This window comes from Lutjanus erythropterus, chromosome 7 (genome assembly GCF_056507025.1).
Source record: "Lutjanus erythropterus isolate fLutEry1 chromosome 7, fLutEry1.hap2, whole genome shotgun sequence".
Classification (NCBI taxonomy): Eukaryota; Metazoa; Chordata; class Actinopteri; order Lutjaniformes; family Lutjanidae; genus Lutjanus; species Lutjanus erythropterus.
The window spans coordinates 11364930-11392809 of record NC_139323.1 but is presented as its reverse complement, the minus strand read 5'-3'; the positions used below and the strand labels follow the sequence as shown (position 1 = coordinate 11392809).

Here is a 27880-nt window from a genome sequence, read left to right as displayed (position 1 = left end):
TCGTCCACCTTATACGAACCAATGATGTTTTATGTCGTGACAACGCTGAGGTTAGAATCTGGAAAGGTTTAGGGACAGAAAACACTAGGTGACGGCTAGGTAAAGATCATGATTTTGATTCAAATTAAATTTCTCGCGAGATGTTTCGCGGGTCTGGGGTTACCTTCTAGACACGACCGTTAAATCCCCGCCCCCTGCACTGTGGATGAGTTGGTGATAGTGGAGCAGGACGCGTCACCTATTTCTTAATAAGCAAATCACTAAAGCAGGCAATATTTGAAGTTCTTGCACAATAGTATGATGTCAAACTGTTTCATGTAAATGACAAGTGTTGATGCCTAAGTGTTTGTAAAGGCAATTATGAGGACATTCAAATGACTTTGATGAGGTGGGTGGTGAGGGCTTGAAAGAACACTGTGTACTTTTGTCTTCATCGTAAAACATCTTCGTATGGATTAAAAAAAATAAGTGTTTGAATGTTTTTTTTTATTCCTGAAAAGACATTTTAAAAACAACCGTAGGTTATTAAGCTCTAAAACTCAAGGCTCAATACAACTAAACTTTATTGATTTATCTATATAATAAATTATGTAATTTTCTTCTTGTTTCATTTAATAGGGCAGATACTGCCGTTATTGTTGTGATTCCAACTGTCATTAAAATGAAAGTGTCTTTACATTGCCTCACTATGCTTTAGACTTGAGTCTTTAGAATAGAAAACATCTTACTCTTCACAAAAACATAAAGTTATACGTGTATGTATTGTCAACCATGTCTTTCTTATTTAAATTTGTAACTTGTATAGATCAACTTCATTTAATATTAGAAGGAAAACCCAGATTTTTCAAAACAATTTAGGATTTGTTGTTACTTCACAGAAACAGGAATACATGTCCCAGAATGCAATTCGAGAAGAACCCTAAAAATTGCCTTTAGCGTTTATAGACGATATCAACTAACGGATACAATACAAAAGTAACTCAAATTAGAGTAACCTAAAATAGAACGGCGAATTTATCCGATATAGTTGGAAGTTATAAATAAAAAGTGTGTAGGTTTTTTGATCAGGCGGGGTCCCAAGCTTTCGACAGTCTTCAGTGCTGTGAGAACATTTCAACAGAAGTGAAGTTTGGGCGAACATTGCTAGCTGCCGACACTCCATCTCACTGTTACAGTAGCCAGCTACCCTAACTCCGTTTTGCCTCTTTTGGAGTTTTGGACACGCAGACTTGACTATGGAGGTGGTCCGGGTACTTTTGTGCGTCCTGTCCGTGTTTGTTGCTCTGGTCTCGGAGAGGTTTGTGGCGCTGGCTGCCTTCTCTCAGTCTCTGGACAGCGACTTCACTTTCACTCTACCCGCTGGTCGCAAGGAGTGTTTCTACCAGACCATGAAGAAAGATGCCTCTCTGGAGATTGAATATCAGGTCATAAACACTCTCATAATAACTCGGATAATCTTGGTATGAAATTGCAGCTGAACAAACCCAAACTAGCTAAGTTATCTCTGTCAACAGTATACCAAGTCAGTGATGACCCCGAAGAAAGAGTCAGCAATTGACATGTAGTCTAATTACACTTGTCAGAGGTGCTGATAATCTCTTATTTTCATGGTTAGGTTTTCGGCATGTTTTGGTTCTCATTAACATACAACATCAATGCAAACCACACAGGTATACTGTTATGTTAAATCATCGATTATGCAAGAGAACCAGCAGGTTATGTGACTTACACACCTCGATTCTGATATTGTTGGGAACCTGTTATGCCGGTCAGTGTGCAGCTTATACACTGAACGCATCTCTGAGTTGGACTTTCTGGTGTGTCGAGAAGTTGGGTGATGTCAGAGAACTGCCATTTGTTATTGCCTGTGAGGGAGAGACATCCCAAGGATTTAGTGTCTCGTAGTGTCTACCATGGAGGACAGATAAACTATCCAGGCTCATATCTTCCAGCAGGGAATGAGGGAAACCTTAAGAGGAGACAACAGCATTCCTCACATTTAATGCCTGAAATAATTTAACAGAGATCAAAGGGAAGATTTGGCACTTTTCATGTGGCTGTCCACTCAGTGTTGATGGTGAATGTAGCAATTGAAGCAATAAAGTATTTAGTGAGTGCTTTATTGATTAAGAAGAGAGTGTTATCTTGCTGTTGCTCTTCCTGTGATGTCACTGGTTGCACCTGCTTTTCCCTTTAAGTACTGCTACACTCTGGCGACTATAACATCCCACACACTCACACGCAGTATGATTTTAATGTCTCTCAATTTGCTTTTGTTTTCTCTGTCCCTTTACTTCTCATGTATGAATGTCATCAACTGTCCACAGGTGTTAGACGGTGCAGGTCTCGATGTAGATTTCACAATCTCCTCTCCTTCTGGCCAAGTGCTGTTCAGTGACTACCACAAGTCAGATGGAGTACACACGTAAGTTATCTCAGAGTGATCTGGGAGACATACGGTACTGACGTAGACACATGTGTAATCTCTTCCTGCCTATGCTTTGCCTCCAGTGTTGAGACTGAGGATGGAGACTACATGTTCTGCTTTGACAACTCGTTCAGTGCCGTCTCAGAGAAGCTCATCTTCTTTGAGCTGATCCTGGACAACATGGATACAGATGAAGACCCAAACGACTGGAAGGAGTATGTCCATGGAACAGATATGCTGGACATGAAGCTGGAGGACATTATGGTGAGGATCATGACAGCCAGTCTGAGACAGACAACATGTTAAGTTAATCAAGAACGTTGAAATTTCAAAGAAACACATTCCCATTTCAGGGTTGTTGTATAATGTGTTTGCTTGAGTGGGAACTTTTGAGCCTGAATGCCACTAGTGAGAAGTTAAAACTTACTGAAAGTGTGTTTGTTTTATTCTCACTGGTTGTTTCAGACTTTGTCCGTTTCATCTGCCCTTGAGATAACTGTCACTGTGCCACCTATGCTCGCAGGACGACATGGGTGCAAAGTGACCGAATGGGCTGCAAATAAAATGGCATGCAATGCTCCACATGAAGAGTTTTTTTCTAAGTAGGAGAGGTAGATCCATGCTGTGCAGTCAAGCCAGGATGGCACAGTGTGAAAGATTCCCACTGTACTGCACAGCAATGTAAAGTACTTTAGCTTGATGACTTGCTTGCAGTGTGCTAGTCACAGTAAGAGCCTATTGCCTGCAGCTCTTTTAAGATCACTGTAGCTGTTGTTTTGTACTAATCCTGCCTGCAATATTTCAGACTGATCTGCTGACAAAATAAGGCAGAATGTCCACGTCTGGTTGATTAGACCTCCTTTTAACAAAGAATATCACCGCTCAATGAAGTTCCAAGTTTGTGAAAAAAACATTTAATTTCCTATAACTTCTTTACATGTTTCAATTGGAAATGGGACCCAAAATTGCAGTTAAGTAACATATTCTTGATCCATATGTGACCTGAGTTTGATCTAAATTTTATTGAGTAAATAAAGTGAGCCACTGTGACCTCTAGTGGCAGTAAATGTTGCTTACAGCATCTTAAGGAATGGCAGGAAATGTTTGGTTTTATAGCAGTAACTTCCATGCTCCTTTAAGAGATCTGTAAACTATGAAAAGGCTGGTATCAGAAAGTACAAACAGGAACACAGAAATGACACTAAACTTCAAACCACTGAGATTCAGGTAAAAGCTAAAAAAAAAGCACTGAGAGTCCAAATATACTTTTAAAAACAGCTTCTTCTGTGGTCTGCAGCACAGACACACATGAGTCTAGCCACTGAGGAGGAAGGTTGGCTCTTAGTCTATGGGAAAAACCCTAATACTGGCGCAGGCACGAGGAGAGAGTCACGAGAATAGAAGAATAGAAAATGTCATGAACTCTCACCTATTGGCTGAGGGCAGCCAATTGTTTCAGCTCACACCACAGTGGCCTGCACCGCCCCTTCACCAGGGACGGCCTTAATTTGGGCCACAAGTCACATCGGCCTCACTTAAAAGACAGGAAATGTATCTTCCAGCTGTGCAGGAAGTTGTTTACTCATTGACAAAGGAACACACTTGATTGAGCTGTTTTGTTTAAAAAATCAAAACTGCCCCTAGAGAACTAACTCCCATTTTGGTTCCTCCTCTTTCTAAGTCTGTTAAGTGTCAAAGGGGGGGCAACATAGGTGAAAGTTCTTATACGTGTTGTCCAAGCACCAACCTCAATCGTAGGAATATCAGGATATACCCATGTTGAATTAAATATTTATATCAATTAATGCACATATAATATCATGTAAATAGTTCAGCATCTCTTGAACATACTGTATGCTCTTAAACGCATTTAAACAATAACAGAAGACATAGTTTGTGAAGTAGTGTGGGATCGTGGGTGCACCTGCTTTGGGTGAGAGGTGGGAGCTGTCACAGGTGGCTAGCTGCTTTATTCGCCCTTCCTCCGCTCCATCCATGTTCCACCTTTTTGTCCATTTTTAGATGACAAAATACAAGGTTGATTCATTTATCATGCATTATACCACAGAGTTGTATAGTGAGATTTAGATGTAGTTCCCTCTAAACTACTCATTTCACTTCAGAAACCTACGGGGGATGTCACAGAGACTATGTCATGTTTTATAGAGTCTATGCTGTTGCCTTATAACAGATCCAGCCAGTCTGACCTGTGTGTCTCCTCTTCTTCAGGACACAATCAACAATGTGAAGAGTCGGTTGGGCAAAAGTGTGCAGATCCAGACGGTGCTGCGGGCGTTCGAGGCTCGTGACAGAAACCTCCAGGAGAGTAACTTTGACAGGGTGAACTTTTGGTCGGTGATTAATCTCATTGTTATGATGTTAGTATCAGCGGTGCAGGTCTACCTCGTCCGCTCACTGTTTGACGATAAAAGGAAAGTCCGTACATAACACCACCCAACATGGAGGGACACACAGAGAGAAACTAATGCATGTGCCCACAGATACCTTTGGGATTTTTTTCACCAGATCTCCTGACTTGTGACTTTTAATCTATATACATACATACATATACACACAGACACAAACAGACATTTTGATATTCTTATTAACAAGGTCACCACTGTTGTTGCTCTGCTCTTCAGTCCACTGGAGTTTGGGGACAGCTGGAGTCCCTGGTTTGGAACAGGAACTGTCAGCCCCTCTACTTTACAAACTCTCTTTGTTATAGAAGAAGTGTCTTTGTCTCACTTTAAAACTTGTATGTTGTTTCCTAGCTGCTCCCTAGCTGCTGTAATTATTCACAGAAAGTGATGTAACAATGATGTGACTATTTTTCTAATGGAGCCTAAAGTTACCAGGCCACTTGCCAATTGCAAAAATGTCCTCTTTTTTTGGACATGTTTTTATTTGAGCTAAACTAGATGAAGAAATGGTATGGTGCCTGCCAAATAAATTATTTCTTCCTCATGTTCCCTCCCCTTAAAAATCTTACCCTCTTTTGTGTGTCTCTAAGATGCCTTAGTAGTTTGTATTTAGCTGCCATCCTTATGTGCAGTTTGTGAGGCCTTTTTAAAAAATATTTATCCCTTTGCCATGAACATCTATGTTGTTTATAGACATTCAGTCTCACTTTTCACTTTAATACCAATACTTTAAAAAGTGAGGTTTTTCGGTAGGACCACGCTGCTAATTTTGCTCCTTGGCACCCAAGAGACTGAGGAGTAGGAGAAAAGAAAACGTGCCATCTCCATATCTCTTAAAGGGAGAGTTTGAATTATTTGAAGTTGGGTTGTATGAGGTACTTATTGCAAAAGCATCAACTGCAGTAGACACTGATTGACACGCCCTCACTTTGGAGAGGCAGAGAAGAGTACCTGACCAGAAGCTAAGCAATGAACAGTTGTGTACAGGGTCAGAAACAAAACGTATTTTAGCCATATAAAATAGGTCCACCTAAAAAAAATCGATATCAATTTAAGATTATATGTATTTTGATTATTTTCATCACTTTTGTCAGACAGCCACTGTTATGGGAGCAAAATATCACCCTCTCCAAACCAGCCAAACTCCTTCAGCAAAAAGGGTAATTTTACCTCACAGAATACGGGAGTTGCTGGCCTACCACTGCCTCAATCTGTTTGTTTGTTTGTGTTTCTGTGTGACTCAGGTGTTGTAAAAGGTTAGTTCAGATTCATCGAAGTCACACTAAAACACAAACAAACTAATTGATCAAGGCAGCGTTAGTCCAGCAACTCCGTGCTCTATGAAGTAAAATAACTGTTTTTCCTTAAGAAGTCTGGTTCCTGTGGAGAGAGCAATATTTGTCTTATGTAACAGCAGTTTCCCGTAGGAAAAAACTGTTTGGCAGCAAGGTAAAGCTGTGAAAATATTCTAAATAAAGCAAACACTTAAACTGATGTTGATTTTTTATTTTTTTTTGGGCAGATGTTTATTTAAAGTGGCTGAAATGTTTTTTGCCGCTGACACTGTCCACAGCAGTACATTGCTTAGCTTCCGTGTTAGTGCTCCTCTCTGCTTCTCCAAACTGGGGGTATGCCAACCTCCATCTACTGTAGTTAATACACTGACTAATGACATGTACCTCATACAACTTCAAATAATTGACATTATCCCCTTAATGACTGCTATGCCCTGACTTTTGGGCTTGTGGCCTACATGGCAGCCATCTCTGCCTCACGGCTGCTGGCAGGTGTCTAATTACAGCCACCTACAGTGCGAAGATGTTGAGCCTGCCTGTCTCTCTGGTGACAGAGGTCTATTTCTATCTTACAGACATCTGGAAGGAAGGTCATTACCACTACTACATGGGTGAACTGCTGAGTTTAATATGCACGAGCCACTCACTGCCTTGGCTACATCAGCAGTCTTCTTAGTGTACTGACTGTATCAGTGTATTTTGTCTGATTTTCATGTTTTATTAGCCATCATTACAAACTGACATCTGATCATTGCACTGCCTCTGATGCCACAGAACAACATATTTTTTTGTCTTCATATTGTATTAGCATAATTTAACATTATGGCCCCCAAGTTTTTTTTTTGTCTGTTTGTTTTTTTTAAGATTAACTAACCAGAAATGGGTCCACGACTTGTCCTGATATGTGAGTGAAGGAGCACTGCTCAAGAGGTTTTTGACTCATCGGTTGTTTGTATAAAAATTAAGATACAATGAGATTATGGTTACTGAGAGGATTCCTTTTATTGTTTTTACTGAGTGCCACATACAAAGCTTGGTTGGAAGCTGTGTTGCCATCTTCTGAATTTGCCCTGTGCTGTGAGATAAAGATCATACAGTGAGTTTATGCCTTTGCAATTTGAAAGCCTTATGTTGGAAGTGCTGTAAAACCAGATTTTGAGCTTTGTTTTATTTTACAGTTTTGCCATACAGTATATAATTATTGTGGGTCCTTGCACTAAAGGTCCAGTGTGTAAGATTTACAGGGATTTATTGGAGGAACATGGCAGAAATGAAAAAATAATACTATAGTTTCATTTGTGTATATTAGCTTGAAAATAAGAATCATTGTGTTTTTGTTAACATTGATTGAGCCATTTATATCTACAGAGGGCACCTGTCCTCTTCTACAGAGTCTAGATATGGCCTTTTGCATGTTGCAGGAGTTTTGCAGCCACTATAGTTTCTCCTACATGCTTGTAAATCCTTCACACTGGTCCTTTAACCTACAGGATGTATGTGGTTGCAAGAAATGGTCACCGTCTGTCTTAGTTTGTGTGTGTAAACATATATGTAGCTGTTTTGGCCCGTTGCTGCGATACATCAATGTCGCTGCCATATTTCCCCAGCTGAGATCAGCCTGTGAACAAAAAGAATTTTTGATGAAAAGCATGATAACACTTCTATTTTTCAACCAATTTCAATGCGTCATGTTATGATCAAGGGTTCAGAATCTTTGTGGATGTGGAAAAAAGTTTTTTTCTGACTTACTCCATGTAGATTGTGGACCCTTGACTGTGCAAATGAAATCTGTTGATAAATGTAAAGATTGTAGTGCTTTTTATCCAGAAAATGCACAGCTACCCCGTTTACATGTATTTGTTCACAGGCCAGTCTTTCCGTGTCCAGTATGGCGGTTATGTTAATGTACGATCTAAAGGCCAATGCGGCATCTACATACATGTCGATACTTCCAACCATCCTTTATTCCTCCACACACCTGATGTCACCGTTGTGTTTAACTGAAGTACTGTATGTTGAGATTCTGACTTATATGTGATGGACTAGTAATATGAAGTTCATTATATATTTTAAGTGCTTCTAAGTTCTAATAAAATAAAAGTTTGATTATTTTAAAGATATTCCTCAATTACTGAGTTGGAGAGTGTTAAAGTCTCTAAGTCAATAGCCACACTGTCTTTGAAAATTATTTTTTACTACCCTGATGGAGCAGTGGGGGAGGAGGGAATGTGACATTATGAGATATTTATTTAACTCATGTCCTGTAGTTATAAATGTGTATAAATTAAACAAATTTTCTGACCTGTGTTCTATTGTGTTCCAACTGAACAAAAAACCTATTTGTTTATGTAAGCCTGGAATATTTTACAATATATATGGTGTATCAAGAGATACCTGTAAGACAGGGTTTCCTGTAACAGGATGGCTGCTCAGAAAAAAAAATATAAGTGACTAGTCTGGATCCGGTGGGACAGAAACCTGTGCGCACAGTGGACGCAGCTCAAGAGAACTGAGAGGAAAAGAATGGGTATTAGTCATCATCATCACTCATCATCACGGTATTGCATTTTTATGACACTTACCAGATGATCCAGTTCTTCTGGAAACAATGTCATTGTTAAGACATGATCTCATCTGTAACCAGAGTCAAAGACAGGCTACATGTGAGAGACAGCTAAGCATAAGATAACACAAAGCCAACCACTGTATGTGGATTGTAAAGGGATTACAGCACTTGAAATGTTGTGACTGACTGACTGACATATAAAGTCTAAATGTGGAGTTTCAAAATGTACCATGATGTGTTTTATCATGGTGTTTGTGGTCCCTTTGACACATTGCAGTTTTCTCATTGGAGACAGAAAGCAGTGGTGTACTAGGATGCTGCTATTTGATAGAATACAGATGGGGTTATTGATGACTAGCACAGTAAACATGGTAAATGTATCTAAAATTGACACAAACCTTAACAACAAACCTTCTTAAGAATAAGTTGAAAATAGAGCCCAAATGATACATCTGCCCAGTACTGGCCTGATATGGGCCAATCACAGATATATCGCATCAGTGTACATGATTTCCGATATGCATCCATCCAAAAATATATAATGCAGAAAATTATGCTTGGGGTGATTTATATTTAGCATGACAGGTGTAAATGCTGAAAAGTGATATTCAAAAATATTATAATTAAAAATAGTAAAATATTCAACAATTGACTGATACTGACACAGTTCATTTCTAAAACTGGTTGACAATTATTTAACATATTAAAAATAGTTCAAATTCTTCCACATTTCAAATGTAAAAATTACAAGACCAAAACAAATGAGAGAAAACTTTGATCTGTCTGTCCTTTATGTCCTTATCCAGCAAGCGCTTTATCAGAGAGCTCACAGCACCCGTTGTTGGAGTCTAAACTGTCAACCAAAACTGTCAAATTCATTCTAATAATTTCATCTTTTTCTTGTGTGTCTGTGGCGAACATACACAGTTCCTTTTCTTATAACATTATAACAACAAACCCGCAGAGCCACACGTCTGCAAAAAGGTGAAACCTGTTTAACTGGATCCCAGTTTAAACTGGATTTTTTGATAGTGATTAAAGAGGGGAAAATTTTGCCTGTTACAGATATGGTGGTCTCTATAGTGTTTTTCTGAGCTGTAATGAAAATATGCCTTTTCTATGAGGGTTGTGCACCAATATGACTTACAATGGTACTCAGAAGCTGTTTTCTTAATAACTTCATAGTTGGGAACGATCTCACAGATTTTGCTCTTAACTCACTTACTATAACTTACTTACTTACTGACTTACTATAGATTTATTATGATCGGTTTCCATGAGTATAATGACAAAGATGGTAATGCATCTTTACTCATCTAATTTAGCTTCTTGTCAGATTCACATTCATAAATGTAAATTTTAAAAAATGTATTAAGGAAATTAAATAATATGTGTCAATGAACTATTCCTCATAAAACAAACAAACAAAAACAATGTATGTAATAGCTTTGGCAGTTTTAAGACTCCAACAGCAGGCGGCGCTGTGAGCTCTCTGATACGCTGCTTCACTTCCGGGTAAAGGACATGGTGAGATTGTAGCATCGCCGTTGAACAAAATCCCAGCTCAGGTAGGTGAAATAACCTTTCAAGATGTTTGTGGAGATTGCTAAACACGTTGCCAACATGTTAATGTTCATAAACATACGTGTACATATGACACGTTTGGTTTTGTTGTCGTGTGAAAGACTCAACTACCTGTAGTTTCTTGCTTGCAGCACCCGGCTGCCAACTGTCAAAACAGTGTTCAGAATGGACACTGCATGATTCAAGACAAAATAAAGACACTGTTAGAGCGCTGTTGCTAAAATCATTAATGAAATAAAGAAATTACACGAGCCTCGTTAGCTTCCAAGCTATCAAAAGCTTGAAGCTATTGAGACTATCTGTATCCATCACGTATGACTCATTATGGCAAACCCTTGATAAAATGTACTTTTCTTCCACTCACTGCTTAAAGTGAACCGTTTTTCTGTGCTGGGATGTCATTTATCCCCAAGTTCGATGTGTGGCTACTTGGTCAAACATAAATAATTTCAGAAACAATCAACCTGTCAGTGTAATAATGAAGGTCTTAAGAAAGCAGTACCTACCTTACAACCTTTATCAGTTTATTTTCAGTATTGCTAGATAAAAGTTTAAATAATGGAGCGCAAAGTAGTTCACAGAACAAGTCTGGAGATTTTGGGGGGCAGCCTGATCATTTAAATGAGGTGTGGTGGAGCAGGGAAACATCTAAAGCATGCAGGGCAGTGGTCCCTGAGGACCAGGGTTGGGGAACGCTTGTTTTTTGAACTCTCGCGAGGTTTACACCTGCTGTTTCTTCATTGTGCACCATGTACAAGCCATGTTTTGTAATGTGATAATGCCGCGGTTAAAATCTGGGTAGGTTTAGGGACACATTTGCTTAGGGTTAGGGAAAGCTGGTGGCTTGGGGGTTAAAATGATCACCCTCGCGAGATTTCACAGATCTGGGGTTCCCTTGTAGACACTGCCCTTTTAAGAGTTTTGGGGCCACAGGAAGGAATGGTTGTTTTGCCTGTAAAAAGGGGGGGTGGCTTGATACCACTTTTTCATGTCATATACTGGTAGAAAACCTGGAGTATCTGCCAATCCACATAGCATTGTGGAGCCATCATCATAATCGTGTTAATTTATGGTTTATTTTATTTTAATTTTTTCACAGAGAGTTCCTGAGCAGCATTTTTAATTGATCACCATCATTCAAACATTCAAAATGAGATTTAAATAAATGCATGACTTGCACACGGCTGTTTTCTTCATATAGCTTAAAATAGCACAGCTGACATGATGCTGACAGGTATCTCTCGCATTCTAGCTACTGTTCATGTGATATATGTCACTCATCTGTGCGACTTGTGACACATTAGTTAAACATTTGTATGAAAGTTTTGATGGATCTGATATATTGGATCAGCACATCCCTTCTAACTTGTTGAAATAATAGTAAATGTTGCAACTGAATTCAGCTACCTAGTTTGAGCAGTGGATGAAATGCTTGGTCACAAATGTGTTTGTGTGTGGTCAGGGTGATGGGGCCAGACAGTGCTCCAGGTCCAGCTGTGCCCTGGCGGAAAGTGCTGTGGGAGCGCCAGCCATTCCCTGATAACTATGTGGACCAGCGGTTCCTGGAGGAATTACGAAGGAATGAGGGCATCCGGCAGTATCGCTACTGGACTGTTGTAAAAGAAGCAGGCTTTGTCGGACAGCAGCTGTCCTGTGTGGCCATTTTTATCACCCTCTGGCTCTACATGGAGCAGGTAAAACCTTTAAAAATTTGTGGTTCTCACAGTGCAGTACTGCCTTTACTGTACATTATCTGCATTATTAATCCATGTCTTTCCTTTCAGGGTCTGCTGCCCCCTGAGACACTGTTGTGGACCAGCCTCATCTGCGCCCTGCTGGGTTATGGACTGTACCAAGCTTTGACATCTCCAGTCCAATCAGGGTGTGAGCTCCGGACTCGCCTGGCCGACTTACAGAGCGCCACTATCTTTCTTTCCTTCACCTTTGGCTTTTCACCAGTTCTAAAGACACTAACAGAGTCTGTGAGCACGGACACAGTGTACGCCATGACTGCTGTGATGCTGCTGGCCCACTTGGTGTCGTTCCCTTACGCCCACCCCTCACCCCCTGGCAGCCTCTCCCTAAACGCAGCCCTGTTCGCCTCAGTGTGTCTCGCCTCGAGGTTACCCGGGGCTCTGCACACCTTCGCCATGCTCAGCTGCGCCCTGCTGGTGTTTGCCCTGTGGCCCTGCCTCCTGCAGAAGCTGCGGGAGAAGGCCCCCAGCCAGTTCACTGGGCTGTGTGTGGGAGTGTGTATTGCAGGGGTGGGTGGTCTCGGGTCCCAATCACCAGGGGGAGCCGTGCTCTTAGCCCTGGCTTTAGGGAGTGTTACGTTAGTCTGCCCTCTGCTGCTGGTGAGGCTGCAGAGGCACAAGGACAACATCCATGGACCCTGGGACGAGGCTGAGATTCATGAGGACCTCAGCCACTTCCTTCACTAACTGACAGAGCGACCTCAGTTACACTGAAGGTGTAAGCCAACTTCTAATTTTATATGTATGAATGAACTGTCAGTCTGCAGTATAATGTCGGTGCTGTACAACTAAATGGACGACTCTTTATCAGTGGTCCACATCTGTTTGGATAGCCATGACAACTTATTATTCTCTTGCAGAGAATATGAGGCTGTTTTTAATGTTCAAGCTGCTGTCGTCTTATACGTGTTGACCTCAGAATTTGTATGGAAGTTATCGACTTATGTGCAATGTTGCCTTACATTACTGAACACATTCTGATGCTGTGCACCAATTTGAAATCAGTGATGTTTTTAATAACCTGTGGGGGATGTTCCATGTTTTATGGTTGTGTTTAGTATGTTGTTGATAAAGAGTATGAGTGGTTGAATGAATAATGTTTAACATAGTTGCTTATAATCTATGTTAAAATTAAACACTTGAAGAATAAATTATGATTTTAAAGGGTTTTGCAAAAAATGTTTCCTCATTGTAAAATATTTAATAAAACAAGTTTTACCTGAATGACAGTGGATGTGTAGTAATGAAATTATAAGCTCATATTTATTGTTAGTATTGCTTTTTCATCTTAATTTTAGACCAGTGGTTCCCAACCCTTTTCATTAAGAGACCCCTTTTCTATCATTGAGTAAACTGTTGGTCTGGAACTAAGCGATATTTCATATTATATTCTACATATAACAGAACAATTGATAAAGTGTACAATTCACCCAAAGTTTCTGTAAATGAGCGATTTGGACACATTTTGAGCCGATTATTCCCTGTCAAAATTGCAGCGGAGATAAATTTCCCTGGTATTTTAGTAACTTTTTATACAATTCACTGTATTATGTATTATTTTCATTATTAACAGTCAGAGATTCTTGTTGCATGTATTCCTCTTCTTGAGGCTTGGCCATTGTTCTTGTTAGTTTGTTGGTTGGTTTGGTTTAATTTTGTAATTTCTAATGAAGGACAAGTCTAATAGAGAGTGAAATCTCTGTGAATACAGCTCCTGTTCAGGTCTTCACTGTGCCCTCATCCTGTGAGGTTTCCTTTAAAGATTATATCCTAAATAATCATGTAAACTGTAAAATTAGCAATTTTATTTAATTTTCTTTGCAGAAATGAATGGAACACAGAGATATAGGCCTACTGTATATTTAAGATGTTTTGTTACACCTCTTAAAGTAAAGAAGGCCTGGTGACCCTCTGTGAAGTTTTGACGACTGCTAGTTGGGGTCAGGAACCCCAGGTTGGGAACTAGTGTTTTAGGCCACCAAATATGTGACTGAATTTTGTCAGACTACTAAGATTTTAAATGTTTGATGACAATAAAGAGAGAATTTATGTAATTAAATATGTTGAATCTGATTGCTCCCTTCTAAAAATGTAGTATTTCACTGGCAAACCAGGGAGAAGTGCAGTCTAACAAGCCCCTGTTGGTCACACAGAACAGAAAACTGATGCAGTAATGCCGCTTTCTTTTTGGGACTGTCCGCCATGTTGCATTCCCGGCCACACCCAAGATGGTGACGTCATTTTGGCGGGATTAGTTGATGAAAAACACCTGTTGTAATTGCCATGCTGCTGCTTTAAAGCTTTCAGCCCATAGAGAGCAGCACAGCAGCAGTTTTCTGCCCCGGTTAGATTGATTTAACATGTGCACCATGTTTAAAGTCCATACATCTCACTCTACCTTTGATCCAGTGTAAAGGAGACTGGGATTCTTGTGTCTACGTTCATTTTCTTCCTGGGTTTGTTTCAAATCATTTAAGACTCCCTCAATACATTTTCCTGCCATCATCCTTGCTCTCACTCCAGCAAAATAAAAACACAACAAAACTACTAGTCTTGTTTTCAGACTTGTTGTGTGGTCAGCTTTTGAAGAAAACATGACGTGAACACATCACATGTGTGATACTAGAAAGCATGAACAGCAGCAGTGTGTAATGGACGCTAGGTGTCATACCTTCAACTCTGCTCTTGTTGACGAGATGTGACGACGGGGGTTGCCTTTGGTTTTGACTGCGGTGGTGGCGCCATTTAGCAGCAGATGAAGCCCGACTGAAAACAGAGTTCAGGCTGTCTGACACTGCGGCCTCCCTCCTCCTCCTCTTCCTCAGAGAACCACCACAGTTCCACAGAATAAGGAGGTTGCGTTGTAGTAATAGTAACGTCATACACTGTAGTGTACTGGTTCAAATTCTGTTTTTTTTTTTTTTTCTATCATGTTTTATTTGCACTGGAGTCATAACCAGTACAGGCTCCCCAAACATTTCTGTGTCAGGGTGCCCTATGTGTTTTTTGAGACAAAGCTAAAGTAAGATTTTTGGCATGTACAACTACAGGAATGATTCAATTTGATGACAATTAATCTTAAATATTATCTCCACATTCTAGTCAAGGTGAATAATATTTGGGCTATCTTCAGTTTTCTCGGGATCCCTGCCTCACCCACAAGATCTGATACCAGGGGCTCCTAAACTTTGACCCCATGATAGATGCACATTAGACCACAGACCCCCAGAGTATTTTATGTTAAGGTATCCCCTGAATATTTTTTTTTAATTTAAGATTTGAAGATAATAAAGTCTTCAATAAATCAATAATCAAACTAGGATCGATATAAATTCCAATCAATCAAAACCCTTGTTCCAACATCCAGAAAATATGGTTAAAGTTATAAAACATTATATCCCTTCTTTTACTGGGGACCTGCTACAACCCACATCAAGGACCCCTGTTGGTCACTGGACCCCAGTTTGAAAACCACTCACAAAGTGAGTAGAAGTTTATTTTTGGCCAAACTGAAATGCTAAAGAGAAAAAAACTCGTTCAATTTATGACAAGCTATAGCAAACAAACTTTCTTTCATCTTAAACCTTAAAATAATGAGAAATCAGGACACACGTTCAAAAATAAAATACCTGTTTATTCAAAAAACAGTACAAATAGTGCATGTGCATTCTCTTCTTGTAGAATAACTCAGAATTGGTATTTTTATTTACACAAAGTTCAGGGAACTTGAGAAAAGTCAGAAGACAGTCGAGCACATTCCAGCCTTTATGGCCAATGATATTATGTACAAAACAGGCTCAAGACTCAGTGAATTTTGCAGACAGCAGCTCCCAGAGGAGACGGAGAGAAGTCCAGCATACTGCTTCAGCTGGGTTATACATCACACAGGTCACTGGGTGTCTCTGGGTAGCAGTCAACTGCAGCTGGAAGCATCACTGGGGCAGATGGGTAATGGAGTTCTGAACAGAGACTGTTCTATTATTTTACATTTGGGATGGGTGGAGGCTGCCTCCTGCAGAGAAGATCAGATTAAAGATATTACTAAGGTAATAAGGTTCGATATGATGGAACAAAATTATCAGAACATGCACTGAAATCCTTAAGAAAATGACCATGTATACTACTAATCATATTTTTCACAAAAAGTGGCTTGTGAAATTAGGGTCTGACCAATATACACATTATGGAATATATGCATTAACACATAATTTTAGCAATGATCTTTCAAAAGTGGACATTTATGACAAAGATATGTAATGGAGACAAGATATTTTGCAGTTTAACATTAAACTATTGTTCAAAATGGCATCACAGAAACAGTTAACTTTCTAAATAATTATATTAATTATAATTTAGTAATTACACATGACTATGAATTCAAAAAACACACATGGAGAAAAATATATGCATATCTTTAACCTGAAAGAAAGAAAAAATATCTAATACATCTAAAATACTGGCTGTAAAGCTACCGGATAAAAAATAATCTGCTTTAAGTTTTCATATAGGCACATATTGACAACATACACTATATGTTGATATTGATACAGACTGATATAGCTGTGATAGGCCATTGTAGGGCCAATAATATTGGTCGACCTCTATGTTCTTGTATTATCAACATAGCAGATGCTGAAATTAAGTTTTAATTAGCCACATTTAATTTGTGTGGTTTTGAGAAGGAAGTGCTAACGTTGATCAGAGGGTGCTGTCTTAACTGTAGCTTTCTTAGAGGCAGACCAAACAAACTGATTATAGTATATATTATATTTAAACAAAGGCTGATATTTAAAACAAGGCCTGTATCTCAACTGCAGCTATAAAACTGTGTTGACCTTTCAGTGAACGGTTTTATAAAAAACACAGCTGGCCCATTGTGTAACCTGATTGCTGACCCCTAGAGTAGAGGCTTGTCATGAAAGATGTGAACACTTGTAAAAACTATAACATGGATAATTATATGGGTTTGTAAGTGTTAGAAAGCAGAAGAGAGAGAAATGTGGCAAATAAGGGGAATAGAGTGGTTATAAGAAATTGCTACAGCATAGGTGGGACAGCAGTCTATTATAGAGCATGAAGTAAATGTAGAAATATTCATCTTAGCAGGGAGCTAATCCATCACAGTTCCATGCTTACAAAGTTCCATGTAGATCTTTTACGTATCTTATTTGTAAAGGTTTTTTATGGACCAGAGCATAGGATTAGTGGTATCAAGCAGTGAGTTTGCAGATTGCAACTAAAGAAAAACCCCTCGCCTCACCCTCCCCATCATGTTGGACAAGCTCCAGTGGCCGCAAAACTCTGTTCTGTAGTAACATGGCGATTAAACATTGTGGAATCCATGGTAGATATCTCTGTGGATATAAAATGCTCATTCTAAGCAAAAAAAAACCCTCTACAATTCTTATTTTAAGGTGATTATACACTAATGAAACCATACTTATGAACATTAGTCAATTTTTTGACATATTCTGCCAAAAGATCCCCCATAATCTTATAAACTTGACCTTTAATTTTCCATGATGCTACATTTGTAGCATAAACGGACCTTATAATGATGAGATGGAGGACATGGGGAAGAAAAAATAGACTTATAGAGATACCTTCATGCCCCATGTATATCTATAGGGGAGAGCGAGAGACAGAGGAAAGGAGGCATAAGGTTGAATGGAAAGAGTCAGGAGAGGAAAGAAGGAGACTGTATGCGGGAAAGAACCTAAAGAACCATTGGAGAGCACAGAGGAAATGAGGCAGAGAGAAAAAGGAGAGACAGGCCAAAAGCAGGGGAGGAACCAGTGAAAGAAGTGAAGTGAAGAAATGTTCAAGAAAAAGAAGTCGGGGGGAAAAAAGGAAAAATAACGGTTATTGCATGAGGGGAAACTGGGGGAAGGCAATAAAACAAATGCATGCTAGGAGACGGAGGGAGAGAGAGGGGGAAGAAGGACAGAGAGATGAAAACTTGACAGAACGCTCAGCCTGTTGTCTCTGGCTCCAGTAGAAAGCTACACAGAGAGAAGTCCTGTCTGCTGAGGCTGATGGGAAAGAGAATATGAGAAACACATTTTCCAGCAGACCCCCACCCAGCTCAAATAACAACTCCCTCTACCCTGGTGCCTCTGTAGCGCTCAGTTTGACTGTGTGTATGCGAGTGTGTGTATGCATATATGCCAGTGCATGTTTGAGTGGTCATCAAAATGTAACAGGTCAGGTTTCCGGCTGTAGTTGTGTGGTTTCAGAGTTACCTTGGCACACTAGGTGGAGCACGGTGGGGTTGGCTTGGGAGCTGCTGAAGGCCATCAGCATTTGCGGGTGTGGGTGCAGTGTGAGCTGGCACCCGAGGAGCAGATGGGGCATGGCCACGTACCACTGGCCTGCCACTGGTCACTGACTTTGAAGGGAGTGTCGAGCTGAGCAGAGAAGTGGTTATATGAGGCACTTATCGATAGTCAGCGTATTACCTAGAGCCAGTTTGGAGAAGCAGAGGGGGGAGCTCTAACCAATGGACTGTGGGCAGGGTCAGCAATAAAAGGTATTTTAGCCACTTAAAAATGCTATATTTGCTGCCTTATTTTGCCAACAGACAGTTTTTTCAAGTTGGAAACCACTGTTTTACAAACAAATTATTGCCCTCTCACACAATAAGACAAACAAACAGACAAACAACAGATTGAGGCAGCGGAGTTTGGTTATTTTTTAAATTAATTAATTTATTTATTTTTTGTGGCTAAAATACCTTTTGTTGATGAGCCTGTCAACAGCAGTTCATTGCATAGCTCCCTGCTAGTACCGCTCTCTGCTTCTCCAAACTGACTGCATGCTGACTGGCATCTACTGTATGTAATAAACTACTTAATACAACCACACATTAAATAGTCTGAACTATCTTTTTAAGTGACAGGCATGGATAGCACAAATTTGTCTACTGCATGCATCAAAGCATCAGACTGTGTGTCTGTCTGTACCTGGAGGGCTGTATCCACGAGGAGTCTACAGGTGGAGGCATAGGGGTGGTGCAGGTGGAGGCAGAGATCTTGCCAATGACAGCGAGCGCCTCCTTCAGGGCAGCGTGCTTGCGGAGCACTTCCTCCCGATGCTGCTGCTGCTCTGGTGACTCATCCATCAGCGCAGAGCATTCTCCCAGAGCGTAAAGCTGGGCCAGAAGCTCCGAGCTAATGAACTCCTTCACCTACAGAGAGTGATTATAAACAGCTGCGACAAGTCAAAATGTTAGACTTTGTAAAGTGATATTTTACTCTGATTTGGGATTATGACTCGAAATTCTTAAAGGGGCGGTGAAAACCTGTTTTTTTCTTATATGGTCTCTCATTTCTTTTTCAAGTCACTGGAATAAGCTCAAATTGTGTTTTAAATGGTTAATACTTGTATGGCAGAGAAGGGAATACCGACTCCGCATGGCTGTGATTGAGCTTTTGGCTGGACAATTTAAAGAAAGAAGGGGAAAAATATTATAAAGTTAAAGGGATAGCTTGGATAATTTGAAGCGGGGTTGTATGAGGTTCTTATTTATAGTTGGTATATTACCTACAGTAGACAGCAGTAAACAGGCCCTCAGCTCGGAGATGCAGACAGAATTGCCAGTGTAGGTAGTGGAGCAATGAACTGCTATGGAAAGGGTTGGCAGCAGAACATATTTTAACCACATAGTTTTAATTTTGCAGTCAGTAAGCCTTTTCAGACAGGAAGCTGTCATTATATAACCCAAATGTCCTTCTCTCCAAAGCCACCAGACTCCACTGGCAAAAACAGTCATTTTACTGTGCAGAATACAGGAGTTGCAGGTCTGTCGCTGCTTCAGTCTTAGTTAATTTGGATTAATTTGTTTGTTTGTGTTATTGTGTGAATTCAGTGTCTCAAATGGTTTGTTCGGATTCACTGAAGTCACACAATAATTCAAACAATGCAACCTGTTTATGCAGCTGTAGACCAACAACTCCTGTGTTCCACGAGGCAAAATTACTGTTTTTGTTTAAAAAGTCTGGTGGATTTGGTGAGAGCAATATTTGGCTTATCTAATGTCAGTTTCCCATCAGAAAAGGCTGTCTGATGGCAAGGTAAATACAGTGTACACTCAGCGGTGGAAGGAGCACTGAAAATCTACACTCAAGTCCAAGAACTGTTATATTATTGAAATATTACTCAACCACAAGTAAAACTACTTGTGTTAAAGATACCCCAGTAAAAGTACAAAATATTCTTCGCAAAAACTATATTAGCCACTTTTTAACCTTTGATGTTTAATGGATTATCAGTAGCAGGTATTTAATCGAAATAGGTTGTTGGACTTTGTCGTGAGCAGTTTCATGTAGGAATTTTCTTTCTATTAGAAGAAAGAAAGAAAGAAAGAAAGAAAGAAAGCGTCCAAAGTAGCTGTAGTATATTCTACTGCAGAAAGAAAGTAGTTCCCACATGAAACTGCTCACACAAAGGTCTGTGGATTATTTTGAGCAATCAGGTCATTATTTCTGGAAAGAGACATTGCTGCTGGGTTTTTCAAGCATATTTTTCTGGCAGATTAAGCACCACAGGACTAGTGCCATCTAGTTCAATTATATTGGAGCAAAGGTAGAAATCTCTGAAGCCAATATCTCAAAAACTAAGCAACAAACACAAAATGGTATAGAAAGATAATTAGCACTGCAGACCAGAGAGGAAAAATATGTAGTTTTGATTTGGGTGAGAACTGTCCCTTTAAACTGATATTGATTTTTTTTAGACGGCCAAAATAGGTTTTGCTAATGACCCTGTCCACAGCAGTACACTGCTGAGCTTCCTGGAATGGTAGTCCTGTCAGCTTCTCCAAACTGGGGGTGAGCTGGCCGCCATTATCTGTAGGTAATACACTGACTATGGATAAGAAGCTCATACAATCCCACTTCAAACAATCCAAACTATCCCTTCAAGAGTCTGGTGTGGATATCTTACACTGTTGATCATGAGGTGCATAATGGTCTTTGGCATTAAGTCCTTAATGGTTTTATAGATGATGCTCATATAGGAGTCAACCAGGCTCCGAATGGTTTCCACCTGACGCTCCAGCTGGGGGTCTGTGAAGTTTTCAGGAGTTCCATTTCCCTGCCCATCAACAAACAAGGACAAAACAAGAGAGAGTTGGGAGAAATTACAACTGTTCGGACTGTTCTCTTTTTTAACCCAGGAGATCATGTGTTGTAGGGACTACTGAGGTAATACAGCTGGTAATTTCACGCTAATACAGATCGGCCTTATGTTATTTCCATATCTTGTCATCTGTTCTATGCTTATGACGAGAAGAAGTATAGAGCCACTGCGATAGGAACAGGGAGAGCAGAACAGAGGGAACACAAGAGAAGGAGGTAAGGAGGAGTGGGCAGAAGAAAGAAAAGGGGGGAGTGGGTGACGGACGAGGAACTGCTGATTAGAAACAGACTAGAACACACACACACATACACACATTGGAGTGACATCATGGGCCAAGAATGCCGTGCTGAAGAGCCAACGACAGAGCGAGATGGAAGGGGTGGGGGACTTGCTTTTTCGTTCTTGGCAGTGGAGGAGAAGGGGGAACATGGAGAGAGGGGCAAGGGGTTATGGCCGGGGTTTAAGGTTAGCAAATGCTCTGAGTGTGTACAACACAAAGGTAAGGTGCAGACAGGTGCAGCTCCCCACAGCAAAGGTCAGGGTTGGGTTTAATTAGGTTGAATTATGGGTCAGAGTACTAACGGTGACTCTCTCAGGGTAGACTCCGGCCTGCAGCAGAGACGCCTTCCAGCTGTCCAACTCCTCCTGAGAGTTACAGGCCAACTCCAGGCACTTGTAGTCCTTATACACGTTCCTGCAAATTCAGTGCAATATTGTCAGACGTATCCAAAAACCTCCTTGCCAGTAATAACACTTTTTCCACACTACAGACTAATAAAGCCATAACTCCCAAGTTGTGGGGAGACTGACCCGTTGGTTACTTTTGTTATTACAAATTTTGATACGTATCAAAATCATTCACACTAGCATACACAGTGCTGAATAATCAAATATGACAAGCATTATCCAGAATAAAACCCTGACCTTTTAGTAATGACATGTTATTACTGGTTTCTCAGTATTGGTGATGTAGCCAGAGTTACAGTCACAATGCGTGGGATAATTTAAAATGACCAATGACATTTTTAGCTATACGCTGTCTCCTCTTGTTTACCATGATAATTTCTAGTGGAAACAAAACAAGTCTTGTCCCACTTCTTGTGGCAAGACAGTAAAGTAGTCCTTAGTCATACTAAAAAAGTGTCTCCTGCAAAACATTGTTACCACATGTTGTACCACTCGGTTTAATTACACTTACTGTATCTTCAAGCTTTTACTTTTAAGATGATGCCAATCACTTATTATCAGTAGTATATCGTAGTAGTAGTTAGTGTGTAGTATACTTAAAAGAGGACGTCAGGCCAACAAAATCTACTAAGACTACATGGATGATTTTTGGTGTTCTAATTTCTTAATATCCCTTCTTCATTCAGCTCTTAACTCACTTTGTGCCAAATATTATTAGACCAGTGATGCTGACAACTCATTAAAGGGCCAGTGTGTAGGATTTAGTGACTGAATGTAGTATGTAGGAGAAACTTGGCTGGCTGACTTTTCAGCTACTGTAGAAAAATGGTGGTTCAACACGGTGGACTCTGTGGAAGAGGACACAAGCCCTCAGTAGATACAAGGGACTCATTCTAATGTGACAAAAACACAACGGTTCATTGTGTTTGCATAAAAATAAGTGTGAAACTTGTGATTTTCTATTGTGTAAATTGTATTCTATTCTATTGTGAAATGTCAAATAAAATGCTATTTTATTAAATGTTTGTAGGAACTTCCATGCTTACTTATTTGGTATAGAGCAGTGGTTTTGAAACTGGGTCCCAGGGAACAAGAGGCCCATGAGTGGGTTGTACATGGTCCTCAGCAATTGGAGAAATGGAATATTTTAATTTTTAACACACATTTTGAAAGTTGTAACAACAAAGGATCAAATAATGTAATAATGTAGGTTGTTTCAATTAATTGTAATTCATAGTGATCCTTGTTTGATCATTTATTGAAACCTAATAGAAAAATACTTAAAGGCTAAGTGTGTAACATTCAGGTGGCTCTGTTGACAGACATGGAATATAATATTTATATATGTACTGTATAATCACCTGAAAATGACAATCATTGCATTAATGTTAATGAATGAGACATTTATGTCTACATAGACCACAGCCACTGTTTCAGAATCCATCATTTTGACCCACCATGTTCCTACAGAAGCCCAGGAGGGACAAAGTACACATTGGCTCTAGATACTGCCATTTTGCATGAAGTGCGCGGCCACCGTAGTTTCTCCTACACGTTTGGAAGGTGAGTTGGTTGCAGTCTGCTTTTTTAAGACTAGATGCTACTAAAGTGACACACGCTGGTTCTTTCAGACAAAATCTTCTCAAATTGGGAGTCCATGGTCTAATGTGCATCTACTGCGGGTGTCCTTGACATAAAAATGTTTGGGAACCACTGCTATAGAGTAATGCCTAGAAAATGTTTAAAATAAACATCTTGCTTACATTAGTGAGTTTGTGTGTGATTTAATAATAGAATCTATGAGACTCTCTTTAACTTCACGGGGGTAGAAAGACTAAAATTTAAAACATGTTTTAGACATAATTATTAACAGTATAATTGTCACAGCCTAGTCTTATGTACAGTATGTGTAGTTCTGTTGCAAGTTCACTCAATTCTGATGTAGAGTGCTGTTAGGTGCTTTCCAAGGTAATTGTAATTAAAAAGGCCTAAGCACAATATCAATCATTGTTACCCAAGGTACTTGTTGGTACTTTCCAGCACCTGGTATTCATCACTCAGACCAATTGTCAGACCAGCTGTCCTTTTCATTTAAAAAATAATGATTTGTTTTGTCATTTAATTATTTTTAAAAAATGTAAGGTTAATGTAAGGTTAATTCATTCAATTCAAACCTAAGGGAAGCAGCAATTTGCTAGAATATGAATGACACTATGGTCCTATAAGGTAAAATTTAATACACGAATATGTTTGAACTTAAACCAAAATGTTTAAAGTGGGAGGAGGCTCCTAGAGCCTCCAAAATAGTATATAACAGGGTGTTTTGCACCTCTTTCTTCAGTCTAACCCCGGGTTTGACTCAGGCTTGTTGATTTTTCTACTCAGAGAGATCAATAAACTTTGTGTGGCAGAACTTGTTGCTCTTCCAGTGATTTTTCCAGACTTTGTCTGATTCTTCTTTTTGATGGTTTGAACTTTGAAAAAATACAAGTGATAACAGTGTTTTTTAAATTAAGGTTTGTAGGGTGTTGTGGCTTTAAGCCCAGACCTTACTGGCCTATTTTTCTGAGACTTTTTGTCACAACATATGTAGACGATGGCCAGCAGATTTAAGTGGTACACTGACTGTGCCCTATTCCCAAATCTTGTGTAAATGACTAGATACAGGGGGAACACAAGTCATTGGGTTTAATGTAAAGGGCCTGACGAGGCCCTCCCTCCTGTTGGGAACCACAAATTGAACACAGGTGCTTCATGTAAAAAAGAACAGGTTGGGCCAGTCTCCCCAAAACTTGGTACAATCCTTTACAATACGATACAGCATATACAGTCCAACAGAATGTTAAGAGAGAATGATTCATTGACAAATGTTAGGGATAAAGGCGCACACACACACACACACACACACACACACAAACTTGCAACTAGGCAGACACACACACATACAATATCTATAGACACACAAACTAAAACAATTTAATTGATTTCTCCCCAACTGACATGACCTCCCTGCAACTTATCTCCTTATCTCTATCATCTATTTCTCCATGTTATTCATTCCTCTTTCCCCTCCATCGTTCCTCTAACTTTTCACACCATCATACCATCTCTGTGCTTTGGCTGTGGAAGCAGAACAGCAAAGTAAGAAACAAGCAAAGGATCTGGAGGGGGCTGCGGCCCATCTGTTAAACATTTTTCCTTAATCACTCGGTTGTTTCTTTCCTCCTTTTGTTGTTCCCTTCTCACATACAGAACACATAGCAATTAACCTCAAATATGTGAAACCTTTGTGCGTGTGAGAATGAGAGAGACAACAGAAATGGAAAGAGAAAAAGCAGATAGATTACAGCACCAATGAAAGATCAAGAAATAGGCCGTCAGTTTGTGAGCTTATAGCTAGGCTAGGATGGGTGAGGCTAATAAGTCAGGGCGTGGTGGCTAACAGACAGGGAGCCAGGCCAACGATGACAATACTACAGTGTTATTACACCAGGATCAGGACACTTACATTCGTATACACCAGTGAGCACACATTAAAATTGTTCTCTATGCTGATTTATCACTCAACTTTTTTTTCTCAACCCCTTTTGCTATCCTCTCCTCAGCTCTTGGCCTGTGAGTTTTTTCACTCATCTTGAGGAATTTTCTGCACAGGGCCCTGACTGCTTTAGATTTGAAGAGTTTCCTGAGGTTTTTGATTACTGTCAGACAGGGACAAAACCGCTGCAATGTCTGCCACACACACACATGCAAATACAGAAAGAGAAACAGAGAGAGTGAGGGCGCAGGAAAGGGGGGGGGGGGGCGCCATAGGACAGACTTTGACACATTCCTGGCTGATGGCTCTGATACTCTCTCTCTCTCTCCTGCTTTCTTTCTCCTCTCAACCATTCCAATTCTTCTTTCTCCCCCCTTTTTGTGGTGAGTCGAGCAATTCTTTCCAAACAAGAGCAGCCTCATCTCTGATCCAAGCTCTCTGGCTTTGATTAGCTGCTTAATGAGCCTGCCGTCGGTATGCTGTGGTCTGTACACACACATTGGCAAAGACATGTACACACATGTACACACGCACACATGCACACACGAATCCAGTTTGTGTGTCCGAATGCAGCATAGCACAGAATTATAAACAAAGCCCACATGCTCTGGTACAATCAGCCAGGCTCTGGGTAAGCTCCAGCTTCTAAACACTCTCTTTCTCCCTCTTTCTCTTATGCACTCTCTTTGTCTCTCTGTCTTTCTCAATCTGTTTCTCACACATAAATGCAGAAAACCCAAACCCAGCCCTGTCCTAAAGAGCCTGGCATATACTTGGAGGCAAAATGAAAAAAAAACAAAAAAACAAAACTGCATCCACTGGATATCCTTTCAGTTCCAGAGGCAAAGTTGAACAGAAGAGGTCAAAGGAAGGGCAAAACACCCCTCTCATATCTCCTCCCTTTCCTCCTCTGACATGTCCACCCTCATAAAATACAACCCCCATTTCCAAAAAAGTCGGAAGACTCTGGAAAAAAAGTTGTTGGTCAACACAGTACTTGCTGTGTCTACAAATTGAGGTTAAGACTCTGTCATGCAAAGTGAAAGTCATGTATCAACAACATCCATAAACGCAGACAACTTCTCTGAGCCAACGTCATGTGAGATGGAAAAGTGCACTGTGGTCTGATTAGTCCACATTACAGACTGTTTTTGGAAGTCATGGATACTGTGTCCTCTGAGCTGAAGAGGAAAAGGACCATACCAATTATTACTAGCACTAACTTCAAAAGCCAGCATCTCTGATGCTATGGGGGTGTGGTTGGCATGGCTAACTGTCACATCTGTGAAGGCCCCATTAATGCTGAAAGGTATGTACAGGTTTTGGAGCAACATATGCTGCCATCCAGACAACATCTTTTTCAGAGACATCCCAGTTTATTTAAGCAAGGCAATGCTAACACACAGTCTGTACATGTTACAACAGCATGGTTTTGCAGTTAAAGAGTCAGGGTACTCGACTGGTCTGCCTGTGGCCCAGACCAGTCTCTCACTGACAATGTGAAGTGCATTGAGAAGCACTCAAATGGAGAGTCTGGACCATTCAGCACCTGAAGTCATCTTCATCAATCAATAATGGGAAAGAATTTCACTTTCAAAATTTCAACTCCAGTCCTCAGTTCCCCAATACTTCCAGGGTGTTGCTAAAGAAAAGGTGATAACACAAAGGTGAACACAGTGGTAAATGTGATGTGGACCTGTCACAGCTTCTTTGTAATGTGTTGCAGACACCAAATTCAGAATTAGTGTATATTTACAAAAAAAACAATAAAGATTATCAGTTTGAATATTAAATATCTTGTCTTTGAGCTGTATTCAATTGAATATAGGTTGAATTATTGTTATAGTTATAGTGTCCCAGCTTTTATGCAATTGGATTTGTATCACTGAAATCAGATGACAAGAACAGAACTCCCTTTTCTGACTCATGCACACACACACACACACAAACACAAACCTTAACTCTGTGTTGAAGATAGCAAAGACAAATTTGCTGGACATGAAGCCCTTCTCCACGTCTCTGAGCTTTAAGTTGTCCAGAGGAAGCATGTACTTCTTCTCCTTCTCCTGGAAAACAGAGAATACAGAGAGATAAAATTTGACAAGAGGTATGCAGAGTAAAATATGACATCACAGAGAGGTAACACAGGTGTTGATAGCAAAAAACAACAGAGACTGAAGACGGTTCACTTGGGGGCTTTGGCTAAAATAGTTGTATGTCTGGTAGTAAATTTTTTAGACTGCCCCTAGAGAAGAAGAGGGGCCAAGACACTTGAATTGTTAAAGGCGAGGCATACAGGAGATGTGGAACATATCAGATGATGTGTCCGCCTGTCACACTACTGTCTCACATTAACTAACCACTAACTAGTGAAGGAGGGACAGTGGAGGAGTGAGAGAAAAATGGAAAGAGATGCCATGAGTCTATAGTCTGTCATCACTGCAGGGACTTATGAATGACAGAGAAC

The 27880-nt window shown here is 40.1% G+C and overlaps 3 protein-coding genes across 3 annotated transcripts in view; 2 read left to right on the top strand and 1 right to left on the bottom strand.

Moving 5' to 3' along the window:
• Positions 1–1080: 1080 nt before the first annotated feature.
• Positions 1081–5453, top strand: tmed5 (transmembrane p24 trafficking protein 5). Its single transcript, XM_084722690.1, has 4 exons — positions 1081–1424; positions 2328–2425; positions 2512–2692; positions 4658–5453. The coding sequence occupies exons 1-4, from the start codon at positions 1236–1238 to the stop codon at positions 4874–4876; spliced, it is 687 nt and encodes a 228-aa protein (XP_084578816.1). The 5' UTR covers positions 1081–1235; the 3' UTR covers positions 4877–5453.
• Positions 5454–10097: 4644 nt separating this feature from the next.
• On the top strand, positions 10098–13268 carry pigc (phosphatidylinositol glycan anchor biosynthesis, class C). Its single transcript, XM_084722689.1, has 3 exons — positions 10098–10280; positions 11759–11990; positions 12081–13268. The coding sequence occupies exons 2-3, from the start codon at positions 11763–11765 to the stop codon at positions 12735–12737; spliced, it is 885 nt and encodes a 294-aa protein (XP_084578815.1). The 5' UTR covers positions 10098–10280; positions 11759–11762; the 3' UTR covers positions 12738–13268.
• Positions 13269–15663: 2395 nt separating this feature from the next.
• dnm3a (dynamin 3a) overlaps positions 15664–27880 on the bottom strand; it is a 30803-nt gene continuing 18586 nt past the window's right edge. Inside the window, exons 16-21 of the mRNA XM_084722688.1 lie at positions 27370–27479; positions 21771–21882; positions 20994–21143; positions 19013–19236; positions 18293–18457; positions 15664–16062 (exon numbers count right to left, since the gene is read on the bottom strand). Of these exons, the coding sequence (XP_084578814.1) occupies positions 16029–16062; positions 18293–18457; positions 19013–19236; positions 20994–21143; positions 21771–21882; positions 27370–27479 (795 nt within the window). The 3' untranslated portion in view covers positions 15664–16028. The remainder of the gene's footprint in view (positions 16063–18292; positions 18458–19012; positions 19237–20993; positions 21144–21770; positions 21883–27369; positions 27480–27880) is intronic.